This window comes from Episyrphus balteatus, chromosome 2 (assembly GCF_945859705.1).
Source record: "Episyrphus balteatus chromosome 2, idEpiBalt1.1, whole genome shotgun sequence".
Lineage (NCBI taxonomy): Eukaryota > Metazoa > Arthropoda > Insecta > Diptera > Syrphidae > Episyrphus > Episyrphus balteatus.
Window position 1 is genome coordinate 26,880,436 of NC_079135.1, and position 27,778 is coordinate 26,908,213.

The 27,778-nt window shown below is 32.7% G+C and overlaps 5 protein-coding genes across 8 annotated transcripts in view; 1 reads left to right on the forward strand and 4 right to left on the reverse strand.

Moving 5' to 3' along the window:
• Positions 1–859: 859 nt before the first annotated feature.
• Positions 860–26,759, reverse strand: LOC129909205 (cuticle protein 16.5-like). Of its 4 annotated transcripts, none has more exons than XM_055986237.1 (4): positions 26,647–26,759; positions 25,052–25,220; positions 1,383–1,599; positions 860–1,312 (listed from the first exon to the last, which is right to left on the reverse strand). In XM_055986237.1, exons 3-4 carry the CDS (start codon positions 1,392–1,394, stop codon positions 920–922), a joined length of 405 nt encoding a protein of 134 aa, XP_055842212.1. In that variant the 5' UTR covers positions 1,395–1,599; positions 25,052–25,220; positions 26,647–26,759; the 3' UTR covers positions 860–919. The 4 variants fall into 4 exon arrangements, with proteins under 4 accessions (XP_055842212.1, XP_055842213.1, XP_055842214.1 ...); XM_055986238.1 differs by having other exon boundaries at positions 24,911–25,220; XM_055986239.1 differs by lacking the exon at positions 26,647–26,759 and adding an exon at positions 25,287–25,495.
• LOC129909345 (LIM domain-containing protein A-like) lies at positions 1,908–2,429 on the reverse strand. The gene has a single exon (XM_055986431.1). The coding sequence runs from the start codon at positions 2,427–2,429 to the stop codon at positions 1,908–1,910; it is 522 nt and encodes a 173-aa protein (XP_055842406.1).
• Positions 5,824–27,778, reverse strand: part of LOC129909204 (cuticle protein 16.5-like) — a 79,524-nt gene continuing 57,569 nt past the window's right edge. The window contains exon 2 of the mRNA XM_055986235.1: positions 5,824–6,240. Coding sequence (XP_055842210.1) covers positions 5,857–6,240 — 384 coding nt within the window. The 3' untranslated portion in view covers positions 5,824–5,856. The remainder of the gene's footprint in view (positions 6,241–27,778) is intronic.
• Positions 13,199–14,223, reverse strand: LOC129909203 (skin secretory protein xP2-like). The gene is made up of 2 exons (XM_055986234.1): positions 14,201–14,223; positions 13,199–14,124 (listed from the first exon to the last, which is right to left on the reverse strand). The coding sequence occupies exons 1-2, from the start codon at positions 14,210–14,212 to the stop codon at positions 13,261–13,263; spliced, it is 876 nt and encodes a 291-aa protein (XP_055842209.1). The 5' UTR covers positions 14,213–14,223; the 3' UTR covers positions 13,199–13,260.
• LOC129909208 (A-kinase anchor protein 14-like) lies at positions 26,385–26,852 on the forward strand. Its single transcript, XM_055986243.1, has 2 exons — positions 26,385–26,509; positions 26,571–26,852. The coding sequence occupies exons 1-2, from the start codon at positions 26,498–26,500 to the stop codon at positions 26,850–26,852; spliced, it is 294 nt and encodes a 97-aa protein (XP_055842218.1). The 5' UTR covers positions 26,385–26,497.

Below are 27,778 nucleotides of genomic sequence, written 5' to 3' on the forward strand. Positions count from 1 at the left end.
GTTTGGTCTTAGAGAGCTGCCTGTTTTTGGTGAGCGCGATATTGGATTGTGATTCCACCATTCAGCTGCTACTGCTATACTAACTGCTTCATGATGGTGGTGTTGTAAGGCAATACCCCAGAACCACGTCCTTCGTCGTCTACTATAACTCCCATCAGAGTGATGTGATGTGAACTCATTGAACCCAGTGGCATGCTTTTATGGATTTAAGAAAGATTGAGTACAGAAGGGAACCCAAATGAGAGAGAGAGAGAGAGAGAGAAAAAGGATATATCAAGGAACGTTGAAAATCACATCGAACGAAAGTGTGCAGAAAGAAATGAAAATGCCACATCGTATTGCCATCTAAAAGATGGAAGTTAACGTTATGGTGATGGAGCTTGAAGGCAGAAGGTTCCGGGTGCGGATGTTCGGTTGAAGATTTGATTAATTTGTGCTGAAATTTACACAGAAGCATGATTCATGGTTTTCACAGGAGCTTTTAAAGAGCATAGCTAGTATATAAGACCCCACAAAACTGGAGCTGCTAATTTATTCAAATCAAAGCGTGCTAATGTGTAAAGGTGCCACAACACGATGCCTTCGAAAACTGTGTGATAATTCAATGGAAAATTATGAATAGTTTAACATTTGCAATTTACTTTTGGTACATATACGTTTTTGAGGGGGTGTTAATTCAGCTGAATAATTTTAATGTTTTGATTAAGAAAACTGTTTTGAGGCGAAAGAGGAAAATTTGTCTCGTTGATTACAAAATGTTTGGGAAACCTTAGCAAAACTAGGTCAAGTCTTGAAATTAGGTTCTTAAATGGGGAAAAAGCAAAAAACAAAATGGCGGATTTTTTGTTTAACAGTAATTTTATTCTTTTTCATCAGTCATTTTCTCGGTAAGGGGCGGCAACCAAAATCTTTTGAAGATTTACAAAAGAACTGGTGCAGCAACTTTAGCAATTGGTGCAGTATAAGCCAAAGGAGCAGAGTAGGCCAATGGAGCGGCAATAGCAGCTGGAGCGGCAGCATATCTCAAAGGAGCAGCGATAGCAGCTGGGGCAGCATATCTCAAAGGTGCGGCGTAAGCGTAGTTGTTTTGAATATCGATGCGGCTACTTCCTTCGGCGGCTGATGGAGCAGCATTGTAAGCCAATGGTGCGGCGTAAGCCAATGGGGCAGAATAAGCCAATGGTGCGGAGTAGGCTAATGGGGCAGAGTAGGCCAATGGAGCAGGGGCAGCAACAACTGGAGCAGCAGCAAGTGGAGCAAGTACACCTGGCTTGGCAACAGCACAGGCAATAAGAGCGAAGATGACAATGATCTAAAAGTAAAGAAGGATACAAAAAATATAAAAACTGTTTGGACTTTCTGTCGAAAATTATTAAACTTACGAATTTGGCCATTTTGTTTGTTTGTTTTGGTTTTGTGATTGCTTACAGTGATGAACTGAATATGCTTAACTCATTCCTGGTGAGCTGCTTTTATACCAAATCACAAGTAGCAATGATTTTTTTATTATTTTAAGTTTGACGGCCTCATTGTGCGTGACCTGAATTTTTAAAAAGATGTCTTACTCTGTTAATTCGATGATATAGGTGTTGTATGGCGCTGGAAAAAAATAAATAAAATTATATAGATCAATTAGTCAATAATGAAAAAAAAAAAAATATTATTTTGCAATTGATATCACGTACGGAAATATATATCAAGGTTCAAAAGGAAATTTTTGTGTTAAGAAACTTATGAATTACCTAAATAATTGTGAGATATACATAATTGACAAAATTGACATGCAACTTAAAAATATCAGGATAATTTAAATGTGTTCTGTCAAAAGTAAGAGTTGGTTGGTGCAGAGGAAAGAGCATAGCTCAGGAACCCAGAGGTCGCTGGTTCAACCCCGGCAAACTTTTTTATTATAATTTTCTGTTTCGATGATGTTGTGGCAGTGTTGTGATGGTGTTGTGGCGGTGTTTTGGCGGTGTTGTGTCGGTGTTGTGGTGTGTTTGGGTGGTGTTGTGGCGGTGTTGTATATGTGTTGTGGATGTGTTGCGGTGGTGTTGGGGTGTTGTTGGGGCGTTGTTGTGGCGGTGTTGTGGCGGTGTTGTGGTGTGTTGGGGTGGTGTTGTGATGGTGTTGTGTCGGTGTTGTGGTGGTGTTGTGGTGGTGTTGTAGCGGTGTTGTGGTGTGTTAGGGCAGTGTTGTGGCGGTGTTATGGGGGTGTTGAGGTGGTATTGTGGCGGTGTTGTGGGGGTGTTGTGTCGGTGTTGTGGTGGTATTGTGATAGTGTTGAGGTGGTGTTGTGACGATGCTGTGACGGTGTTGTGAGGGTTTTGTGGTAGTTTTTCGGTGGTGTTGCAGCGATGTTGTGGCATTGTTTTGGTGATGTTATGATGGTGTTGTTTGAAAAATAATTGATACCATGCCAGTAAAAGCATCTCAAGTTATCATCCTAATGGAATAAGGAATGAAAGTACATCCAGTGAGCCGGTAGCTCCACCTTATCCAATGCCTAAAAATTAAATTGTATAGAAAAATTTAAAATCATAGCTTTATTTAACTTTACTTTAATCGCTTTGCATTTATAAGAGAACTTATTTAGATCTGCTCAGATTCATTAAAATCAGATACATATGTATTGTAAGCTACATTATGCCACAGATAAACTAATTTTGAATTTATAAAAATATCTTAATATAAATAAACTAGTTTACTATAATTTTTTTTTTTTTACTAAAGAAGCGATTAAAAGTGAGTTAAGCTCAAACTCTTATAATTACCCCAAAACATCGTTCTTCTTGGTTACAGTTCTTGTATATTCTTTTTCATAATAATTTAAATGCATAATCTGTTCTCAGCGATAATGGAGCAATGTTTTTAAAAAAATTATACTATGCGCAGCACATTCTTCTTTCGCACGTGAATTTGTTTTTTTTTTTATATCCACAAAGCAAGGACCTAAATAATATAATCTGGAGTAGGTACGAGTATATACATTAAGCAGGACAATAAATTTCATTTTATGACTTCTTCGTTTTGTTAATAATGAGCGGGTGTATTATCCTTTTTGAAAAATTTGCTTCAAACATTATGCATAAAGTACTTTGGAGTGGATTTTGTGTGGAACAAAAATACATGACTTGGACTAAGGAGAACAGGAAGTAAATTATCGTAGGAGGATATCAGTACTTAAGTATAATTAAGTGAGGCTTTGGAGCTACCATGATACTAATGGAAATGGAAAGAATACAAAGAAAAATGGTTTATCCTTGGAAATTTGTGTTAAGAATGATACCAAACTTGGTAAGTCAAAAAAAAAGAAAAAAATCCGAAAGTGAATAAGTTAGAATTCATACATTCTCTTAATATGGCAAAAGTTACACGATTTCAGGTACACCTTGATTTAATAAAACTACATAATAAAAAAAACTTCCTTAGAAACTTCCTTTCGAATGCACATCAAAATTTAACTTTAAACCTAACCTACCCACACCCATTACCAGAGTCCTGACTGATGATGGTGATTCAAGAAATATTGGTTATTTTCCCATTAGCCTGGCCCAAGCTGTCGCTATACTGCACTTTGGTACCAACTTTTTCAAACAAAAACCACCAACATCTGCTTTTCCTAATATGTCTTTCTCCACTCTCATCCTCTTCTTTCTCTCTCTTTTTTTGTTTTTTTTTTTTCAAGGTAAAATGTATACATTTTCCAAGGAAATTGTGTGTACAGGAAGTCTACTCTAGTTTCACTCTCTTTCTGTACTTGGTTGTGGTCTTTATGGTAATTCAGGTGGCATTGGAGGCATCATTTGAGGAGGAGGTTTGAGGTTTATTGGGAGGAGGGTATTGGGAGGAGGGCATTGGTTTTTATACTATAGCATTATTTTACCTGTTCAAGCAATCATAATATTGAACAAAATAACCCTTCAAAGTGAAGTAATATCTAAGTATTGATGCTATACACAACATTAGATCGATACACACTATATAAGGACGAATAGTGGTTTCACTATTTTCTCGTTTATATTACTTGTTTGTGTGTTTGTAGGTTTATATTGAGGTGTCTTTGAGAAAACTTTGTGAATTCATTTGATGCAGATATGCATGCAGTTATTTTTCAAAAAGAAAGAGAGAGATAGAGAGAGATAGGAGCATTAAAACTAATGCAGATTGAAATGGAATCTTTAGTGATATTTTGCATTTGGATTCTTCAAAAACCATTCAAGGACCAACGATGCAAAATCATCATCATCCATCGTTGATATTTTATCAAAGAAGTAAATAGTTTTTGGCTATCTCATAAAGATGAGAGTTTTGTCAAACGAGAGAAGGAATTCCATTCATTTATGGTTTAGAATTGAGTTCTTTAAAAAAACAAATCTTAGGAAATGTTGATTTCAGGGTTCGGACTTCAGTTTCAAAATTTCGAAGCAAATTTGAAAAAAAGTGAAGTAGATCCAAAATTTCGGAAGTAGATTTCAACATTAAACTTTCAGAACATTTATTTCCAAAAATTTATTCAAAAAAAATTATTTTTCTTTATTTTTTTATTATGATCTTTTCCAAAAGATGTAACGGTGCTTAATGGTAAAACGGTTAATTCAGCATAATCTAACAAATTTTTGATCCGGAATTCTTCAAAATCAGTCAAAATTACTTTGACAAACTTTATTTCTATCTTGAATTCGAAGAATATTGGCCTCCATTCATCTTTTGAGATATCAGTTGAGCTTTATTTCTCAATGCCTCGACCAGATTTAAAATTGAAGTTAAATCCCTTTCTCTAAATTTATTACTTGAAAAATATTTTTCAATTAAGAAATAGAAGTAGATCCTGAAAAAGAGAAGTAGGGAAGTAGATTTTATTTTTTGCCCAAAATCGAAGTAAATCTACTTCGATCGAAGTAAAATCCGAACCCTGGTCGATTTTAAGATTGATTCGCATAGATTATCGAAAGGAAGAAAAGTTGCAAAAAGAGATACCTACTTCTTGATTTTAAATTAAAATGCTTAATGTTAAATAATATTTAATGCAATCAAATGTCAATAAATTTGAATTAAAATATGTAGGTATTGTATTTTTGACTCCCATATCAAAATTTTGTTAGAAATACCCAACAAAAAAATAACAAAAAATTTGAGCCCTTAAAAATAACATTAAGCAGTAATTATTATTAATTAATTCAGATTTCAGAACTTTTTTGTACAAAATTATATGCTTTACAACTTTGTCATATACATAATTTTGTTTTAAAATTAGCCACTTTGGAACTAACACCTTCAAATGCCCTGGGTAATTATTAATAACCCTCTGTCGGTACACGGGTGGCACGACAAAAATGAAAAAATTACAATTTTTCCAAAAAGTTTTTGCATTTTTCTCACTTTTTTTGAGGTTATATAAAAAACTGACTTGAAAAAAGATCATTTTGTTATCTTCAACTTTTGTATTTAACTTTTTACGATAGGAGTTCCCCTTTCCACAGAAATCTTAAATAACACAATTTTTGACACCCATACCCCTTTTTCTCCAACCCACCTCCTTTCCCAAAATTTGTTTGTAGGCAGTTTATTCTAAGACTTTCATATAGCGAAAGTGGTGGCAAGACCGTTTTTGTACTATGTTGTATAAAAAAAAAAAAATTAAATTGGCAGGACTCGTTATATAAAATAAATGGCTTCTGGTAAGATCGATTATGTCTGTAAGAAGTATGAGCAAGTTTGGTTGAAATCTCGAAATAATAGAAAATTTTGTGATTTTTCATCAAATCGTCATGTTGATAGTAAAACAATAAAAAAAAATAAAACCGACTTTCTTTGAGTCAATCATGATCATTTATTTCCGTTATCATTCTTCCCTTCTTAGAACAGAAGAGGAGCTGAAGCGTAGTTCAATGGAGACGCATATCCATATGAAGCAGCGTAACCGAAAGGAGCTGAGTATGCCAATGGAGCAGCATATGGAGATGCTACATATTTAGCAGCCAATGGTGCAGCAGCCAAAGGAAGAGGTGCAGCAGCTAAGGGAGCAGCAACCGGGGCAGCAACATATTTGGCAACAGGAGCAGCGAAAACTGGTGCAGTAGCAATTCCATTGTAATTCCTTGCAATTACTTGGCTGCTGGTGGCAGTGACAACTCCTGGAGCGGCAGCAACCAATGGAGCAGAGTATGCAAGTGGTGCAGCAAGAAGTCCTGGTGCTGGCTTTGCAACTGCGCAAGCGATGACAGCAAAGATGACAACGGTCTACAAGAAAAAAAAATCAAAATTACAAAAAGATCCTTACTGGAATATTTCAAAAGTCATAAACTCACGTATTTGAACATATTGAGATGGATATTTTGTTTATTTAAACTGCTTCAAGAGGTGTGAAGTCGTTATAATGCTTTTATTACTTCAAATCAAGTCATTTTATACCTCTTTAGTTTTTCATTTGATCAATCAGTGAACGTGTCTCTACTGGCTGTAAAATAATTATAAATTCAAAACATGAATAAGTTTTGCTTACTTTTTTTTGGAGATATTTTTTTTTTTTTTTGTTTAATGGGGCGTTTGTTCGTTCATCCGAAATATCTGAACGTCTATAGTTTTAACTTGACCTTTGTATTTGGAGTTTTTTTTTTGGAATTACCGTACATTATGAAATATCATAATAAACGTGTTAATGAGTTGAAATTTTGAATTAGGTAAGGGCACTGATAGGATTGTTATAGTCTAGTCACATCAACTTAAACGAATTACTTAACTGAGAACTAGTTGCAATATAATTTCAGATAATGTAACTATCTTGAGAGCATTCTATAGGAAACGATAGTCTTTGGTCTAGAAGACTTTATGAAAATGTGTTAATCTAGATTTTGGCTAATAGGTGCCAAATATTTATAATTTCAGACAAATATTTGTGCTGATACCTACCGCCATTTTAACGCCAATTTTAACTTACTTCCAGCTAAAAAGTAGGTACATATCTCCAGAACACGCAAACAATGAACTCTGCTTAGAAATGACTATTTTGAATGCATAAGTGTCTTGAGGGAACCTATAAGTCCACAAAAACTCAATACCTGCATTTCCCTGTTAAGTGGGGTTGGTCTCAACAATCATGGTTTTTTACGATTCCTGTCAAAATTAGATAATAAAAAGATCTAAAACTTCTACTAAAACCATATTTTTATTAACCTCAAAATTAGTGAGAAAAATTCAAAATTACGATTTTTTGGTTTTTTATTTTTATATTTTACAAAAAAATTTCGATACCTTTTTTTCGAAAATGACTTTTTGATGTTTAAATGTACTATAAGTTGAGCACCACGTTTTGGTACCATTTTAGTTGTTCTATCATGTATACAAATGAAACTAGAGAGAAAATAAAATTGTGCAGCCGATACATTTCCTCACAGAGTAATTTTGTTTTTTGCGTTTCCTGAACAGTTTAAGAAATGTCGCTTAATACATTCTTGCAGGAAGGTATCGATTTGAATTTGAACACTTCGCCGAACACTCTTTCCGAATTTGAAAATGGTTTTTGTCTAAAAAAATTCTTTTCAGCAGATAATATAATTTAATTTTACATCAAACAATAAAAACAGAAGTAGCATTCTGAAAATTCTTGATTGAAGTTCCATCATATTTTGTTCTAAGTCGACTTTTTATTTAAGGAAAGTGCGTACTTTTATAGGAATTGTTCTATGTCCAAATTAATTTTTTTTAAACTGGGTTTTAAGTTTAAAAAATATTTAAAAATAGTATGCACATACTAATGAGGTAAAATTGTATGGTTTATTTAAGAGAAAAGAACAAACTTAATAAAAACATACTTAACTTGAACGGCGAACGAGCAGAAAAATGTCGCTTTGAGCCAATTTGAAACTTAAAATTAATTTAATTTTAATTGAATTAAGGGCTTTTGAAAGAATGGTAACTCAATTCAGATTTTTGAAAATAAAAATTATTCAAAAAATTTTAACATGTGGTTTTTAAAACTTTTTCGTAATATAAAATGCATTTTTTTTCAAATTTTTTTGGCCATATTTATTATGATCTGAAATTATAAAAGGAAATGTCAATATGTATTACGGTTTATGAAAAAAATTAAAAAGTATTGCATTTTCGAAGAACTTTTTTGAATAGAAGTTTTGGAAAAAATTAAACTTATTTTTTTTTTAAGTTCAACTTCTAAATATAAAATTATTTTTTATTAATTTAATAACCCTTACTGTTGAAAGTTAAATAGAAAAAATTTAAAGTTCTTACTTACCAAAGTCTTTGAGAAAATCAATTATTTCAATGCAAAAATTCAGTTTTTATCAAAAAGACCCATTGAAATTGAAGTAATTTTTATTTTTTTTTTTAAACTGTAATATATATTACCTTTTCCTCTTCGGAATTCAACTGATAATAAATATGGCAAACATTTTTTAAAAATAAATTCATATTTTATTAGAAAAAGTTTGGAAAAAAGTCATTTAAATTTTTTTTTAAACATTTTTTTTTAAATTCTGAGTTTGAGGACCATTTTTTCAAAAACTCTTCATTAAATTTAGTGGATTTAAATTTAAGAGATAAGAATGAGCTATTGGCTTTTTAAAATTGTATTTTAAAATATTGTAGGTGTTGCCGTTGTTTTCAAAATATTTTTTTTGTGTTTGAAGTCAGATTGTGAGAAAATAGCATTTATCGCTTAAACGATGGAAGATTGTCCCTTACTCCTTTATACTTTTTTCCTTAAATTACCTAGAGAATGTTTTGCTATCATTTGTTTTATGAAATTTAAGCAAAAAAAAAAATGGTTTTGTTCAAAAAAAATTTAATTTTAATTTAAAAAAACAATACGGCAACACCGGCAATTTTTAATCTATAGACTTTAAAGTATTTAGGTAATTAACCTACGTTTGAAAAAAAAAATCGTCAAAATCAGAGCTGTTCGGCCGGGTTCCCTAATAATTTATAAAAATCTGAATTGAGTTACCATTCTTTCAAAAGCCCTTAATTCAATTAATTTAATTTTAATTTTATAAATATGACTAAGCTTCTAGCTTTTTAAAAATGTACATTTAAATATTGTAGGTGCTGCCGTTGTGTTCAAATATTTTTTTTTGTGTTTGAAGTCAATTAATAAGAAAATTGCATCTATCGCTTGAACGATGAAAGATTGTCCCTCACTCCCATATATTTTTTTTCCTTGAATTTTCTAAACAATCTTTTGGAATCAATTAATTCATGAAATTTAAGAAAAATTTTTGAAAACAAAATTTTTTGTTCACAAAAATCTTCAATTAAATTTAAAAAATCAAAACGGCAACACCGGCAATTTTTAATCTATAGACTTTAAATTATTTTTAATTACCGACGTTTGAAAAAAAAAGATCATCAAAATCTAAGCTGTTCGGCCGGGTTCCCTAATATTGCCAATTTTTGAGCTTTAGTTACTCCACTATAATGTTTTTCAGCAAAATATTGATTTTTTGAATTTTTGACGAAATTAATTTGAAAAAATTGCCTATTTTTAAATCAAAAAATTTACCGATTTTTTTCTATTTTTGAAAAGTTTGGGATGCATGTTTTAAAACCTTTTATTAAAGACTATGTAGAAAAACTACACTTTAATTTCAGACAAATAATATTGGGAAAAAAAAAATAAAAAAAATAAAGGTTTTTTAAGAATGATCCTGAACTTTGCAGACAATTTGTCTGCTGAGGTTTGGACAGCCACCAAAGTCGCAAAACTCGTCTGATTTTGAAAAATTAAACGGCATTCGCTTCGTTAAATAAAAATGTAGATGAGATATTTTTTAGTTTTTTTTTATTTGTCTTAACAAAAAAGTTATATCATAAAAAACGCAAAAAAAAAAAAAATTATTTAAAAATTTTTATACTTTCGTCACCACTGTAATAATGGACACATTTTCATAAAATAAACGCCATTCACTTCGTTAAATAAAAAAGTTATGGCCAAAAAACACTAAAAAAATTAATTTAAAAAAACACCAAAAAATTTTAAATTAATTTTTTGGTGTTCTTTGCGTTTTTTGGCCATAACTTTTTTGTTAAGACAAATAAAAAAAAACTAAAAAATATTGCCCTTAGATTTTTATTCAACGAAGCGAATGGCGTTTATTTTATGAAAATGTGTTTATTATTACAGTGGTGACGAAAGTCCAAAAATGTTTAAATTAATTTTTTTGTGTTTTTTGTGTTTTTTGGCCATAACTTTTTTGTTAAGACAAATAAAAAAACTAAAAAATATCACCCCTAGATTTTTATTTAACGAAGCGAATGCCATTTAATTTTTCAAAATCAGACGAGTTTTCCGACTTTGGTGGCTGTCCAAACCTCAGCAGACAAATTGTAAAGTTCAGGATCATTTTTTAAGATCGATTTTTCCGTAATTGGCACTAATTTTGGCTAGCCAGATTTTGCCATAAAAAGCAAATTGTTTTTTTTTTTTCTCAACTCGAATCAGAATTGCTCAAACGTGAACAATTTTAGGCATCGAATTTTGAACTTCCAAAAACACTGTTTTTTTGATCCAAACAAAACGTAAAAGATAGAAATAAGACAAAAAATCGTATTGTTACATTTTTGTCAAATTATTTAAGTTAAATACTTTGAATGTACAAATTGCATTTCTAAATTTTCAAATTTTTGTCAGAAAAAGGGTTACCAGATGCATTATTTTTCCGAACAATATAATTTAATGTGTACCTTTTTAGGTTACGGTAACCCTTTATTTCTATTCTAAAATGGGTCCCCTCTTCGTGTACGTTTAATATAGTTTGATTTAAATTTAATATAGCTACTTGTAATACAAAAAAAAGAAGACGTGTATTGAATTTCAACTCTTACCAAGATTAAGAATATAATCTAGGTGCCTAGGAATTAGTTTTTTATTAAAATATCTTAGACCTTTAAACTTTTGATTACATTTTTATTGTTTTGTATATTCAAAATATTTGAAATTAGTAAAAAAAAAATAAATACAAAAATTAAAACCTAATTTTGTTGGTTTTGAAGAAAGTCTAATAGGATATTGATTATGTCGAAAAAACAGGCTAATAAGGAACTAAGACGTTCACGGGTTTTTATTGCAGGAATCGTTGAATGGGTTATAAAAGAAGATACAACCGCGGAGTGCTATTAAATGAGAGGGTGGAAACTGAAGATAGGGGTGCAAAAGCCCCCATTTTGGTTTTTTCAATATACCTCGTAAACCAAGCAAAATTTTGATATATTGCACATAAAACTTTTTGTAGAGAATTAAATTTCCTATTGGAATAATGTTTTTTAAAAATTGAAAAAAAAATTTCCATACCACAATAGTTGTTTTTTTAGTTGTACATTTTTTTTGGGTTGAGATAGACATAAACATTGCTCCAAAGAAAAAAATAAGATTAGATTTCCTTCAAAACGCTGTGCTCACTAAATTTTTTCATTGAAAATTAACCGAAGTATGGCCATTTTAATCTATCTTTTTTTCGCATTTTTAGTTTTACTCAAGTAAAACAGAAACATTTGAGGGGAAAGTACGATAACTTAAGCACAAACAACTGATAATGAGATTTTGTAGAGGGGTTACATACAATCATTGTTTATTATGGGAGGGGGGGTCAATGTCCCCCCGTTTTGGCGGGAGGGGCAATTTTCTAAAAAAAAAATACTTAAAATAAAAAAAAATTATTAAAAAACAACGGCAACACTTACAGTTTTGATTGATACTTTTTTCAAAAGCTAGAATTATAAACTTAATATTAATTTTAAAATGAAGTTATTTTAATCAATTGTTTTTGAAATACCCGATTTCAAAGTCAAAACTTGTGAAAAAAAAGTTTAAAAAGCACATTGAGTACAATTTTCACAAAGACTGTGAACTTCAATACGAAATTGATCGACAAAGTAAACTGCGTTAATTGATTTCTTATCAAATCATGAAAATCATAATGTTCCTATGCCTTCTACTTTTTGAGAAAATTGAAAAATGGACAAATACTTTCATTATCGGAATCACTCGTTTATTTCAAAAAGAATTGATTTAAAATAACTTCATTTTAAAATTAATATTAAGTTTATAATTCTAGCTTTTGAAAAAAGTATCAATCAAAACTGTAAGTGTTGCCGTTGTTTTTTAAAAAAAATTTTTTATTTTAAGTATTTTTTTAGAAAATTGCCCCTCCCGCCAAAACGGGGGGACATTTACCCACCCTCCCATAATAAACAATTGTTGTATTTAATTCTCTACAAAAAGTTTTATGTGCAATATATCAAAATTTTGCTTGGTTTACGAGGTATATTGAAAAAACCAAAATGGGGGCTTTTGCACCCCTATCTTCAGTTACCACCCTCTCATTTAATAGCACTCCGCGGTTTTATCTTCTTTTATAACCCATTCAACGATTCCTGCAATAAAAACCCGGGAACGTCTTAGTTCCTTTCTAAACTACATAATCAATAGCCTATAAATCGATAGTCCTAAAAACTAGGACAGAATTTTTACCGTGTAGAAGCTATAGATCTTTCTATTATATACAGCTTTTGTATGCAACATTTTCGAAAGGAGGGCTACTTTTTACAGAAATAAAAAAAAACACTTTGTTTTACACGCAACTCTAATCCATATTTATTCCTTAAAGATCAATTCATGCCGTTCAATATAAAATAGGTCAAAGAAGCTAAAAGGAAGCTTACGATCAACTGGTACTATTGTACTAAGTCTCGTCTGTGGCTTAGACATTAGGGTGGGTCAAAAAATCAATTATGTACTTTTGTAGATCCGACTCTGAATAATAGATTTCTTGCATTCTTTTTGAGGTCTTTGCATTCCTTTTGAATCCATACTTTTCTTTCGTAGATGTGGGTTTATAAAGATGAAAAAAAGACTACAAATAACGAATACAATGACTTCAAAAGAAAGAAACTACCTACTACAAAAAGAATGAAAAGACTACTTGCATTCTCAAAAGAATACCTGGTAGATAAAATTTAAATACTGATTTCATATTCTTTTACAACCCTGTTATCTCAGAGAACTCTTCAAAAAGAAAAAAAAATCTTTAAGAAGATCTTCGAGACTCAGGAATCAAGTCGGCGAGTTGACCGAACCACCCTAACGATCAAAACTGTTCGAAAGTTATAGTATAAAAAAATATTAGGTCACATATTCCGATTGTACCTACTCTACTTTAGAATAAAAAAATAAAATTTGTTTTGGTAAAAAAGTAATTTTTCTAATTTTATTAAAAAATGACAAGCTTTCAGTCTTCCTGGATCTTTTTAGTTATTATTATTGTTACGCACTGGAGCAACAGGTGATTGAGCTGAACTTGCCGCATCACGAGCTGTTTGTGGTCCATCAACTGGAGCAGGAGTAGCAAATTTCTGTTCATCATCTGCAGCTGCGGGAGCTTCTGAGACAAGCTTAGCAGGAGCTTCTACTGAATCGGCTTCTGATGAGTTTTCCGATGGAACAGCAGTCATTCTGGTTGTTGCAGCTGTCGAAGGATCAGCTAATTGAACTGATGGAGGAGCAGCAAATTGACCAGCAATTGGTACTCCTGGAGATGCAGCAAGAGGAGCGGCGAAAGGATAAGCGTTGATCTGGCCAGGGAAGGCGTAAGGCAATGGAGATCCATAGAATGCAGGGGTGGCAGCGTTGTAGTTGCTTAAGAGAGGAGCACTGTATCTTAATGGAGCAGGAATAAATTGAGGACCAGCAAATGGAACTGGTACTGGAGCGGCAATTTTAGCTGGAGCAGGTGCAACAGCTACTGGAGCAGGAGCCAAAGGAGCATTTAATGCAACTGGAGCTGGAGCTATTTGAGGAGCAGCAAATTGTGCAAAATTATAGCTTAAAGGAGCTGAAACAAATGGAGCAGCGGCATATGGAGCAGTTATTCTAGCAGCAAACGGAACTGCAAATTGTGGTCCAACGTTGTAGTTATTTTGGATATCAATACGACTGCTTGCTCCCGATGCAAGACCGTATGCCACAGGAGAGGTGTAAGCCAGGGAAGGCGAGTATGTTAATGGAGATGAATAAGGTAGACTGGAAGCATAAGCCAAAGGAACGCCAGCCAAAGGAGCCACTAAACCAGGACCTGCCGATGCAGTAGCGATAAAAGCACAAAGGACAATGATCTGAAAGGATATATAAAAAAAATTTGAATCAGTTTCTAATTTTTTTATTAAATTGACAAATTTGATTAAAACTTACAAACTTGGCCATTTTTTTTTTGGGTTTTTTGTTATCTTGTTTTGACTGTTTTTGGTCACAGACGTGAATTGTTTATGTTTAACTAAAAGACCGTTGATAGGTATTTATAGCCAATTTGTTTGTCTAAGACTTTTTTTTTTTTCTTTAAAGTGAGTTCGTGATCTGCATGAGGGGAACTACTTGTCATCATAAAAACTACTAACTGTCTGTCCACCCATCATGATTTGGTGCGAAACGGATTTGAATTTTTTTTTTTTGTTGTCTTTTTGAATTTGTTTAAAAAGACTATATCAACAAAGCTGGTCAAAGTCAAAGAAGTCTTTAAAAAAAAAATGCACATTAATGAGGGTAATTGTTGGTGTAAGAAGTCTTGTTCAACACGACTTGTGGCTGGTGATATGCTTAACAAATTAAAACACGAAAAATGACGATAGTATCTTAAGTTATTCTTTAGGTTATAATGCATTCAAGGTTTTGTGATGGTATACAAAATTATACATTCTTTGGCTAAGAAATAGTGCATTTAATATTCTTCGATGGTTTTGAGTTTGATTTATTTGGCAAAGAGTTAAACACTTGTTAGTTGCGGCTCACATAGGTACTGCTGGAAAAAAGTGTAGGCAAGGTGTTATATTTTCCAAGACATGATTAATACCAATTTTGAAGGCAAAGAAGTCTGAGAATAATATAGAGAAATGGTCTAGGTACTTAAAAAATGCCCCATAGAAAATATAAAAAAATCGATAAAATGAGTCTATCAGGACCAAAAAGATCAGTGATAGCAGTTTTTGTCTTCCTTGAATAGAACCAAGGCTTGAATGGCGCCAAAAGGTAAAATGATTCAAAGGGGCCCGGAACTACTCCGAACCAAAGAAACAAACAAAAGAGGTTGTCTGTAAAGCCGGTTTACGGACGATGATTTTACGTGATAACGTCGTCAGAAAACAGGTTGTGTGCTTTTGTTTAAAATGAGTCAATTGAATCGTTTACTTATTTCAAACAATCATAATTTACAAGATGATATTAATTTTTTTATTTTAAAAGCAAATTAAAAAGCCAAGTATTTCTTCTTAAGAATAAAACCATTTTTAAATTTTTACAATGAGCAAAAAGTATAAAAATGATTTATTGAAAACAATCATTTTCATCAAAACAAGCAAAAAAAAACATGAATTTTTATCTTCTTACTTCATTAATTCTATTTTTTTCCCTAACAACCTACATAAAATTTTAATAACATTCCTATCTGCTCTTGGTCAAAAGTTATAACCTGTTGAATTCTAAAATTTTATTTTACCGTTATCTCAAAATTGTGTTTAAGGGGTTATATCTAGTTGTAATTTTGAAAAAAATCAAATAATTTTTTTTGCATATTTTGGTTGTACATATATATAAGAATGTTGTCCGAAAGTTTCACATTGATAAAGCAGTTAGTTTCCGAGAAAATACATATTAGTGAAGACTTTTTAACTTAGTTTACATGGTTCCCAAAATGTTTAAACGCGTTTTTCTCAAAACTGAGTTTTCAAAGTCGGTGAGCACGATTACTCCGGAATGGCTGGACCGATCGGCTTGAAATTTTTACTGAATTTTCTTTGATACTTTTGTCAGGTAATGAACAAAGGAAAAAGGTTTTTGACATTAATTGAATTTTTTATGCCACTTTAAAGTGTAAATTTTCGTGAAAAAAACGATTTTGGTCTTTGGGAAGCCGCCATTTTGTCCAAAATTAAAATTTTGACTATTCCTGCGTTCATTACCTGCATTCGTCTATCCTGGAAATGAATCTTTTGGATTTTTCAATTTTAGGTGATTTGGATCATAGACATCTTGCTCACCGCCAGACACCTTTTTTTGGAGGTCGTCTAGGAGATCTACTACAAAAATAACGGAACCCAATATTTTTTTAAATACACAGCGAATTCTTTTAATACATTAAATTTGCTATATATACATGTATTCTTTATGTTTATATAATTAAATGGCTCTTCACAAAAAATTCTCAAAAAAGAACATTTTTTCGCACTTACAACTAGATATAACCCCTTAAGAAAATGATTGAAACTTCGCACACATGTAGTCGTAGTCATGGTCTATCATTATTCCACATACCTTATATCTGTATCTATTAAAGATATAAAGATCAAAATAAAAAACGATGAAAATCGGTTAAAAACTGTCAAAAAACGTGTGTTTTAAAAACTTGTTTCTTCCGTTATTTAGTCAAAACTCACTAAACGATTCCAATTTTTTGTCCTCTGTCCTCTTAGTTGGAGATTTTTTGAACGCTCCAAAAAAAAGCTAAAAATCAAAAATTACCCAAAAATACCCCTAAAAAATAAGGTGTTTTTCAAAAATTCATATTTCGAAACGCAGAGTGTTGGAAAAAAACGCCTAATTTTTTTTTCCTAATCTTTCACCTGGCATCTTTAGAATTGTCAAAAAAAATTTCCTTTACCCAAAATCATCATTTTGTCATAGCCCCAACACGTGTACAACTATCAAACAAAACGTTATAGCTTAGTTTCAAATTTTTTTTAGAATTTTTTCTTAAATGCAGTTATTCTTAAATTAATCTCATCTATCTATAGCAAAAAAAAAAATCAATTCCCTACGACTTCACGTTTAGATTTTAGCCCAAATTTTATCTTTCCGTTTTACCCCTGTTTACCCTATTAAATGACGGAATTTTTAAAAATCCTTCATTTGGATTAAGCTTTAGGTTAATATCTTTCAAATAAGCTATAGAAGATTTTTGTATCTTTAATAGTTTATTTTTAATTTTGAATTGAATTTTTTTGCCGCACTGCGAAAGTGCGAGAGTGTAACGTTAGAAAATGGCGTCACTTTTTTGTGGTGGCTGCCACGGTTCATCGATTTATAAGACGTTATCACATCAAAAACGTGACATGTGTCACCAGTGCCGTACCTAGCCATTTGGGGCCCTGAATTGAATCTTTTTTGCAGAGCCCGTTTCCCATCTCCAAAAGTGATTCATAGCCCTAAAAGTTATTTTTTACCTAAATAATATGTAAATATAAATATGTTATTAAAAAAAAAAATTTGTTGGCACTTTGTAGTAATTTAACCAACAACCAAGGTTTAAAAAAATATTTAATGTCCCATTTTCAAAAAACCTAAGCCGTCGTTGGAGGTACATTTTTGTATGAAGTCGTGATTTTTCAATCACAAATATAATGTGACTGTGATTTTTAATTCACTCTGGTTACAAAAAAAAAACATTTTTAAACCTTCGAGAAGGGCTAATGAAGCTAACATATAGATTTTAATCAATTGATGCGATTTTACAAGGGAAAGTCGTTGTTTAAGCATAAAAACCCGTGCACGTGGGCCCCGCCATAGGTCAAAAATAAAAAAAGTAAATGTCAATTTTTTAAAATCCAATGATTAAACAACGTTCTCGAATCTCCCATCGAACCAAAACCAAAAAAAATTTGACGGTTACCCTTTTTTTCATTTCTTAATAGCCATTCAAAGTCGGTATATAAAAAAAGGTACAGTTTTTTAATCGCTGCACTTATAAGGTGTGAACTTGCGATAGTGATAGCGGGTGTTAAAAGTTGTGAACAGTATTAAATTGTTATGGATATTAAACGAGAAGGTTAATACTTTTTAAAAACATAAATTATATTGTTAAATAACATTAAGGCTAATTGTAATGGGGCTCGTTAGCGAAGCAATTTTAACCATTTTTATTTAGCTCAATTTTCATTAAATTAGAGATTTAGTTGGTTTGCCTTCGAGTGCCCTCTACAATTTAAGTTCTCAATTGAAGATTACCGTCCTACCTTTCGAAATAATAATAGTTTTTTCCCCTTTTTTCCCCTTTTCGAGTAATACGAGTTTAAATGACGATACACGGAGAAAAAAAATTACAACGTAAAACAAAAAAAAATTCCTTTTTGGCACTATTATTTTTATAAAAGACTGAACTAGAGGCTAAGGGTAAAGTGCTCGACTGACAGGCAGGTCCATTTCCGGCATTAACCATTTTTTTTTTATATTTTAAAAAAAAAAATTTTTTTACCTTTTTTTATTTTTCTTTAAAAATAACCAAAATTTTAAAAAACTGACTTGATGCATTTTTTCGCAATAATAAATCATATAAAATGATAATACAGGAGTTTCATTAAAAAAAAAATGGTCATTATATTTTTGACCGCACTTTGTATGGGAGTTGACCCACTGTGCCGTGATTTAACAGAGCTGTCTGTGATTTTATTGGGGAAAATGCGACTCTTGATTTTACTGGGGAAATCTATTTATTTTACCAGAGCAATAATAAAACTGGGCAACAAGGGTTTTGAATTTTTTCGACGGTTTTTAGAGTGCTGAACTCGAATCCGATGTCAGCTCGCGTTTTCGAGATATTCCTGTTAAAAAATCTCTATCATCGATTTTTTAGACCACCCAAACTAAAGCTGCTAGAAAAAAACTGAGGACAGATTTAAAATCATCGATGCTAAATCACTAAAAAAGAAAACAGTTAAGAAGCTTCATAAAACATAAAAAATGTGCAAATTTGTTTACCAGTGTAATTTTACCGAGAAAACTCTTGGTTTAACTGAAACGACTCGTACAAAACCTTGATATTTTATTGGATGAGCCGCAATTTTTTACGAGCGACAACCCGTGATTTCTCCAGAGCACTATTTGATTTAACCAAAGCATGTCGAGATTTTTTTGGGCGGGAAACGGTGATTGATATTAGCAAGCGATTAATGATTTTAACGATACAACTTGATTAACGACGTGTTTCCAGTTCTTACTTTAAAGTAAATCGTGATTTTATCTAAGTGACTGTTGATTTTACGAGTGAAACTGTGAGTAACCCGTGATTATTCTGAGTAATTAGTGATTTTACTGAACCAAACTGTTATATTTTTTTTTAGGCAATTCGTGATTTTACTAATTTTAACGAGAAAATCCTAGATATTTATGGGTGACCCTTAATTTTTATTTTTGCCAAGCAACTTTGGCAACACTTCTACCGTAAAGGCTCTCCCAAACTAATGACGATAATCGGCAAAAGAAGCTGCTGAAAACGTTTTTGCTTTGAAAACACACCCGAAGGTCAGCGTTCCAACGTTTTGAATACAAGCCCGCTGTCGATATCTTTAGTTTGGGAGAGGTTCCAGTGCATTTATAATTTGACCCAATAGCTTGTACCACCCCAATCTTATTTTTTTCTTATTCGATAGAGAATTGTCTGTATATCATAATCACTAGCGAAATTCATCTTTTGGCTGCCATCTTTACTTTAAGTTCTTATTAAATATATCGAACTCTTTTCATCCTATGGTAACACAATCAACGTGGACATATAAATTTCCCGTATTTTATGTTAAGAACATTTTCTTGATATTGTGAATATTAAAAAAGTTATAGGTAAAAAAATTTAAAAAGAAAACTAATATTTAAATTTTTATCAAAATTTTGAAGAAAAAAACGTCCGAAAAAATATTTTTCGCCTTTAAAATTCGTTATGATTTGTTAATGTTATTTTGCACTTTACTTAAAACCAGGACGTAATGGAGTCAAAAGGATCTCAGATTCGGACTAATCGACCTAATTCGTTGAATATGCCACTTTTTGGATTTTTATTCATTGCAAAGTTTTAAGAGTTAAGACAAAAAAATTGTAAAATGTGCAGTCTGGTTCTATTATTTTTTTTAATTACACTAATCCGAGCAGAATTTCACTTAAAGCAAAAAAACAGTACAAAAATTCAATCAGAATTTCGTTTAAAAAGATTAAGTCAAAGAAAAAAGCACTCTCAGAGGTAAATTCACTTAAAAAAATTCCCAACAAAAAAAAAAAAAACAATACCTGAAAATTTGAGACCAATTTCATTTGTTCCTTTGTGTTTTTCACCAACTCTACGTGTCCTTAATATAATTGCATCGTTTGGTGGCTTCTCACAATAACACAAAAAAAAAAAAAAAAAAACTTAACAAGAACCATTTTTCTTTGGTGTAGAAGCCACTATAGAATCCTTGAGGGCAACACGCATAGAAAAAAAAGAAAATATAAAAAATCGCTCGAGGCGTGTTTTTCACATTTATATATTTTCCACCTTAAGTTGTAGGTATTTCTGTATTCGAATACTTAGAGCGAATAATTTTCACATTTTCACAACTCGCTTCAAAGAATTCCTACTCCTAAATTCTTAGAAGTGTAGGAACCTTAAAAATATTTTTCATAAAAAAAAAATAAAATAAATATAAAAACAAAGCAAGAAACTTACCGTAAAAAAAAAAATACAACGAGATTCTGGCACAGACTTAGTTATTATTTTTATTTGTATATATTTGCATAGAAGAGGTGTATTTTATAAATATTCTCAGAGGAATACCAACCATGCACACGTTTCAGGCCAATAATTTTCAAGGCAAGTCGAGCAGTACTTCTGTGCTAGATGCTATAAAGTAGTAGTTGTTAGCTGTGTGGTATACCGGTTGGATGCTTTGTCAATGGTACTGCGTCTTATTAAGTCCATAATGGAATTCTGGAAGAAGCTCTTTCAGTGGTTATAATGACGATAGTTGCACGTTTTTATAGTGCGAGGGGGTCTTGGGTGGAAAAAACCCTATTTGTTGGCTCCCTTTAACTCAAGATGCTCTGAGACTGGATTCTTATTGTTTCTGTGAGAATAAATTTTCAGCATTTAATTAAAAGAAAACCACCTGTTTTTTTTTTAACGTGAAAGTAGTTTCTTTAGAAGTTGCAGAGAGAAATATTTATGTATATAGAGCCTCTTGGGTGTTAAATGGAACTTTAATGAGTTCTTCTCACAGATGATCATAGTTTTCCCATGATCTATCTGTATGGCTTGTCAATTTGAACTCAGGAAACTGCGGTTATTTTCGGAACCTGGGAATCCTTTCTGTCGCAGCGTTACCTCAGCGTTACCACACTTATGTATCAATTAATCAAATGGCGTGAAAAAAACGCATTTACTCATGCGGTGATGCTGCTGCCAGAAAAGGACTTGCCAAATTCCCAAAACTTCGTAGCGTTACACAGCGTCACCACAACCGCACTTCTGTGTGATTCCAATAGAATCAAATGGCTGCAAAAGAAGCATGTGTGCTCCGGGTCTAAATGTTAGCGTTTGTGTGAAGACACAAGCAAAATCCCAAAATACCGCAGCGTTACCACAACGTCACTGTACTTGTGTATGATGTCTAGAAGATCAGATAGCGTCAAAATAAAACACAAGTTCCAAATGTTTAAACTCGTGCACTGACGCTTCGGGAAAAAAAGACTCACAGGTTCCTAAAATACCGTAGCGTTACCATAGCGTCACTGCCCATTATCATGATTCTTTTAGAATCAAAAGGTGTCCAAAAACGCCTAAATGAAATCATTTATGTGGTTACGCTGCGGGAAAAAAAATCGCATGTTCCCAAGACACCGAAGCGTTACCGCAGCTTTACTGCACTTATGTATGATTCCTTTAGAATAAAAAAAAATGCATGTGTGCACCGGGAATAAATATAAATAGGTACTCGTACGATTATCAAAACAGAAGAGCGTTACAACTGCTTCACCGAACCTGTGTATGATTCCTATAAAATCAAATGGCGTGAAACAAGTTGTTTGTGTGCAGTAGGCTTAAATGTAACCACTAGTGCGGTGACGCTGTGAGAAAAAAGACACGCAGATTCCTAAATCACACCAGCGTTACCCCAACGTGACCAAACCTGTGTATGATTTCTATAGATTCAAATGACGCATGTGTGTACCGCCTCTAAATGTAATCATTCGTGCGGTAACGCTGCGGCAAAAAACACTTGGCTGTTCCCAAAACACCGAAGCGTTACCACAGCGCCAATGCACTTGTGTATGCCAGAACATTGGTTATAGAATGTTTTTTTCAATCAAACCTTGAACAATCTTATACCTATAAAACTCATATGTGCCTTTTTGCCTATATACCACCACAACATTCAATTCTGAAAAATTTTTCTTCGCACTAATTGGAAAAGTTTTTTGGTTAAAAAAAATAAACCAACACCAGCCTGTCATCAGCGTTACCTCAACCTAGCAGCCCATACACATCCTGATGAAATATCAAGAACAAAAGCTTCATACTCAATTATACCCTTTCATCAGTCTTATGCATCTTCCATGGAAGGAAGAACAAAAAGAGAATTAAAAAAAAAGAAAAAAAAAAGGACACACGCACCATTGAAAAACCTGACTGACACAAAATTCTGCGTCAAAAAAAGTTTCTTCTTTGCAATATTCTGAGGAAGCACCATAATAATTTTGCATTGAAAAACCTTGCTTCCTGTGTGTTCGCTCTTCAAAAGATACGAAGAGAAAAATGAAATTAAACAAAAAAAAAAAAAAAAAAAGTTATTCCTTAGCACAAGAGAGAACACACAGGAAGAAATGCACCATATTCGGAAGAGCCCAGTTCCCTGTCCCCCTCCTTTTGTACCCCAACACTCAGCTAACCAAAAAAGTTTGGTTCATGAATATAACCAAGGATTCGAGTAGATAGCTTTATATATGCGTGCGTGAATGAGTCTAGAATCTGGGGGGATCTCTCTGCCGTTCGATATCATCACGAGAAACTATGTAGACAAAAGTTTTCTGCCAGCTATTTGCATACAAGATTGGAATGTGGCACGGTATTGCATGTAGGTTGGTTTCAGCTCGTTTGGGAGGGTATATGGCAAAAATGACGAAACGAAGGATATCCCCGCAACAAGAGTAAGAGAGAGACAGAGAAGGATTATTAAATTTGAAACTTAATTAAGCATGCAGAATGTTATCCATTGTCTTCGGAAAAGAAAAACCCAACTTCATCGTTATTCTGGAGAAAAGTTTGGCATGTTTCTGATCAGGGGCGGATCCAGGATTTTTTTCTGGGGGGGGCACAAGGGACGGGTTGGCAAAAAAAACAGCAATAACAGTTAGAAATAAAGTGAAGTACCATACGACTGACTAACAAGCAGAAAATTTTAACGACCCACAGTGGTCTAAAACCTGGCCAAAAATATTTAGGCACATTTCCCACATCAAATAGGTACCAAATGACCAAAAAGTTATTCGGAAGGAAAAATTTTCATTTTCTTGTTACAGTAAAAGCCACTTAAGTGCTAACCCTCTTACTCCTGGATTAGCCGGAAGAAAAAAAATATAAAAAATCAGAAAATGCACGTACAATTCTTTATTTAATTTTTTGACTTAAGTTGTTTCACCAAATAGTTTTTGAGAAATTAAGTTTTAAAGATGAAATTTTGAAAAAAAAATGTTTACGTTTTTTAATTGATTTTGTATAAAATTTTGCAATATTATGGACATAATTATACCATTAGTTAATGACCTATTAGTTTTTAGTCAAATACTAAAGACTTCATTCTAATAAATATTAAAGTTCCTAAGAATAACAAAAAAAAAAACTGAATCATACTTTTTTGCCGGGAAACCCAGTTTTGTTTTTTTTTATTTGCATTAACCTTTTGTAACCCAAGGTCGTAAATTTAAAAATTAATAAGTCAATCGATTGGCCTTTATCTTTAATAAAACACGTATTTTTTTAAAATTCAATAAAGTCATTATTTACTTAGTTATTTCGATATTTTGGGAGTAAAAAAAAAGTTTAAATAATTTATTTTTATATAAAAATGCAAAAATTCAAGCAAAAAACTATCTAATATTAATTTTTAGGCACTTTCCTAAAATCCAAAAATAAAACCCCGTGGGGTTTACTAACAAAAACTATTTTTTTTCTGAATTTCGTAGTTTTTACACAAATTTGCTTATTTTCAAAAAAAGCCCAACTTTCAACATTAACTGTCAATTAAAAACTATTGGTTAGAAAAAGCTATTTATTAGAAATTTGAAGTACTATTTCGATAAAGCAATACTTAAAGATTATAATATTAGAAGCTTCAAAAGAAAAAAAATAGTTTGTAGAGCTTTTATGCAATCTTTTTCGGTTTGTTACAGAAATGTCACATGGGGCTACAAGGGGTTAAATTGTTTTATACCTCAAGAATGTTGTGTTCAAATTGTAGGTCTCTTGGAGCCAAATTGACCAGGTCTTTATTTTCGGGGTGCAAACTTGGGCAAACTTCTGAAATGCAAGTTTGTTCTACATATCCAGCAGTTCTATAATATATAGTTTATGCAATTTTGTGACGTGTTCCGCTATTTTAAAAACACTAATGTTAAAAAAAAAAACAACGAAAAAAGTGCAAATTTTTTGACCCCTCTGTATGAAAAAATAGAGTTGCATATACAATTATTTTTTTTATATCATTCAATGTCATTCGATGTCCATATCAAAATTTTTCACCAAAATCACTTTGAAAATTCACTTTTTTTTAAATCGAAAAAAAAATTCGTGTGTACCCAACAAATAGCCGTTTATTTATTTGTGAGGTGGAGCTATTCATGGGAAAGGGATGCAACAATCAACAAAATTCGCATTTTCAGCCAGAAATAGACAAGAGTTTCACTCAAGTTCTTTCTGTTATTATTCATATATTTTTAAAACTCTTATAGTTTGATTTCCTTTAAGTATGAACTTTAAGTTCTGGGGGGGGGGGGCACGTGCCCCCGTGCCCCCCCCCCCCCCCTGGATCCGCCTATGTTTCTGATATCCAGTTATAGTAGAGAGGTGTATTCATCCATAGTTCTAACGAGTTTTATAAATGTGTACGTACATACCCTTAACCTCCCCATTTCAGCCGGTGGAGTTATTTTTTTTTCTTTCTTTTTGAGGTTTTTGGTACTGTTAATTCGTGAAAACACAGTCTGACCAAATCATAGAGTCCTAGTTGGGTGATGTAGGTATTTGGTATCATTTACCTTTTTTGTGGAATGTAATATTTTTGCAACTTATTTGTTTGTTAGGAATTCTATGAAACAAAACAAAAGGATTATTGCTTCAGGTTGCTCCATTTTTTTTTTCTTTTATTTTCAATTCTGACGTTAGTCCTTTAGCTAGGTTCCAAAGGATATACGTGATGTCATTACACTAAAAACAAAAACAAAAAAAACTTAAAAAGTTTCTCGGTTGTTGCAAGTGTAATATCCTCGTTACCAGGAGAGATTGTCTACTTTTATTGTTTTTATTTCTCGTGGAGGAAGAGTATTTTGTGATAAAAACAGTTTTTGTTTTTATTATTTTGATTTGGAGAATGCTTAATATGAAAGAAAAAACATCTGCTTCCAGAAAGAATAAAGAGCAGGAACGCAGGAAGTATACATATATTACAGATAAGGTGTTACATGTTTCTATTCTTTGTAGGTGGGTACTTTCGTTTAGGTATATGTTTTATGTGTATATCACGATGAGCGCTATTGCGATAGCTTGAGATAAGTTTAAATATATGACATGAGCGTCAAGTGCGATAGTTGCGAAAAGTACAAAGAGTGCGACGAATGCGGCAAGTGCATCAAATGTGGCGACAAATGCGACAAGTGCGTCAAATGCGTCAAGTGCTACAGCTGCGTCAAGTGCATCAAATGCGTCAAGTGCGTCAAATGCGTCAAGTGCGTCAAATGCGACAAGTGCGTCAAATGCGTCAAGTGCTACAGCTGCGTCAAGTGCATCAAATGCGTCAACTGCGTCAAATGCGTCAAGTGTGACAAATGCGACAAGTGCGTCGAGTGTGACAAGTGCATCAAGTACGACAACTGCGTCAAGTGCGTCAAATGCGTCAAGTGGCGTCAAATGCGTCAAATGCGTCAAATGCGTCAAATGCGTCAAATACGACAAATGCGTCTAGTGCGACAAATGCGACAGGTGTCGATGTGTTTCGATAACTGCGACAAATACGTTAGGTATGAATAAGTGGTGATAAGTGCAATAAGTAGGTACAATAAGTGCGACAAGTGCGACCTGGGGTCTATGAAACAGGAACTAATTACAATTACGAAGTAATGCAATCTTACTACAAATATTGGGAAAATTCTATTTATACCTATATCAACAAATTTATTGCTTACGAAATACAAACAACAACTGTAACAAACGTGATCAATCTACCGACAAATAATAATTATATTGTTATCAAATCAAAGCAAAAATTGAAATTATCTCGGTCTCAACTTGACGCCAATTGAAAGCAATGTTATATGAATACTAATTAGGTAATTTTCTTACCTAGCAGTCTTCGTAACTTCTGTGACAGTTAAAATTCATTTAAAATGTTAAACTTAAATAAAAGAAAGTGTAAGGTGAGTACCGGTTTAGTATAATTCTTGCTTCTATAAAGAAAGATTCAACAAAAAAAAAAACTTCACTCAAAAATGTTTAAATACGTGAGTTGATCTTAAAATTTAACCTTTTTTTTAATTTATAGTGTTTGTATTTTTGTTCTAGATCATTGTTATGTTTGCTCTGATTGCAAGTGTTGCTGCTAAACCGGGAACTATTACACATATTATTGCCCATTCACCTTCATTAGTTGCTACTCCTTTGGTCCATTCAGCACCTTTGGTTCATTCAGCACCTTTGGTTCATTCAGCACCTTTGGTTCATTCAGCTCCTTTGGTCCATTCAGCACCCTTATCAGCTGTGCCCTTGACTTATTCAGCACCTTTACCAGATAGCCCATTGGTTTATTCAGCGCCTTTGGGATATGTATCTTCTTATGGGTACTAGTCAAAAGCTTATTTTTTTAAGAGGAAATATCGATATTTTGTGAACAATAAAATTATTCTTTGCCAAAAAATTAAAATTGAGTTGAGTTGTGTTGGAATGTGTTGTTTTGAGTCAAGTTGATAAAAAGTGGAGTAAAAGAACAAATATTTCCACTAAAATAAAATTGTCATTTTTTCGATGAAAATTACACCTGATTTAAAGTTTCAGCAAAAAATTACAACCCAGCCAATATTCAGCGCCCAAAAAAGTAACTATTTATAAGGATTAATGCAAATAAAATCAGTTGGCGTGGTATTAAATCAACACAGAACATTTAGCCGAGTAAACAATAAATTAATGGACTTTCTTTCATTGCAACCGCATATATCCACCAATGCAACAAAGTAAAGAAAAGCTTCATTTAATTTACCACCCCTCCGTTTAACCAAACCAATAATTACCCCATCCCTCTGTTCTACCCATTTATTCCGAACCTTTCAGCTTATTAAAGTTATACTGATTTGTGCGTGTGTGTGTATCGAATCAAAATGCACCGCAAAGTGCAATCTCATTAAAATTCCGCAAATGAAAAGCTGGAAATTATTTCACAGTTACGGTCTAGCTTATAGCAAAATTTGTGTATAAAAGGGCAAAAGAGGGAAGGAAGGGAATGTTGGTTGGTTGGTAATTTCCATTTATAGCTGTAAGTTCAGTCGCACATTGTGCAATTATATTTCGACGATGATGGTTGAAGCAACAGAACAGAGCACAGTAACAGCTGTGGATGGCATCAACGTAGTAATAGCAAGGTCCTTTAGATAAAATTCCTGAGACCACCCCCCTCCTCATCACATCATCAAGGCTGTGTAATGACAGAGTGAGAGAGAAAGAAGGAGGTATCCTACCCAGCCACAGAGTCACACAGAGTCGACCTCGACAGGCTAAAT

Coding starts and splice junctions, on each gene's coding strand:
- LOC129909345 (XM_055986431.1), bottom strand. CDS start 2,429: ATGCTTTTACTGGCATGGTATCAATTATTTTTCAAACAACACCATCAT.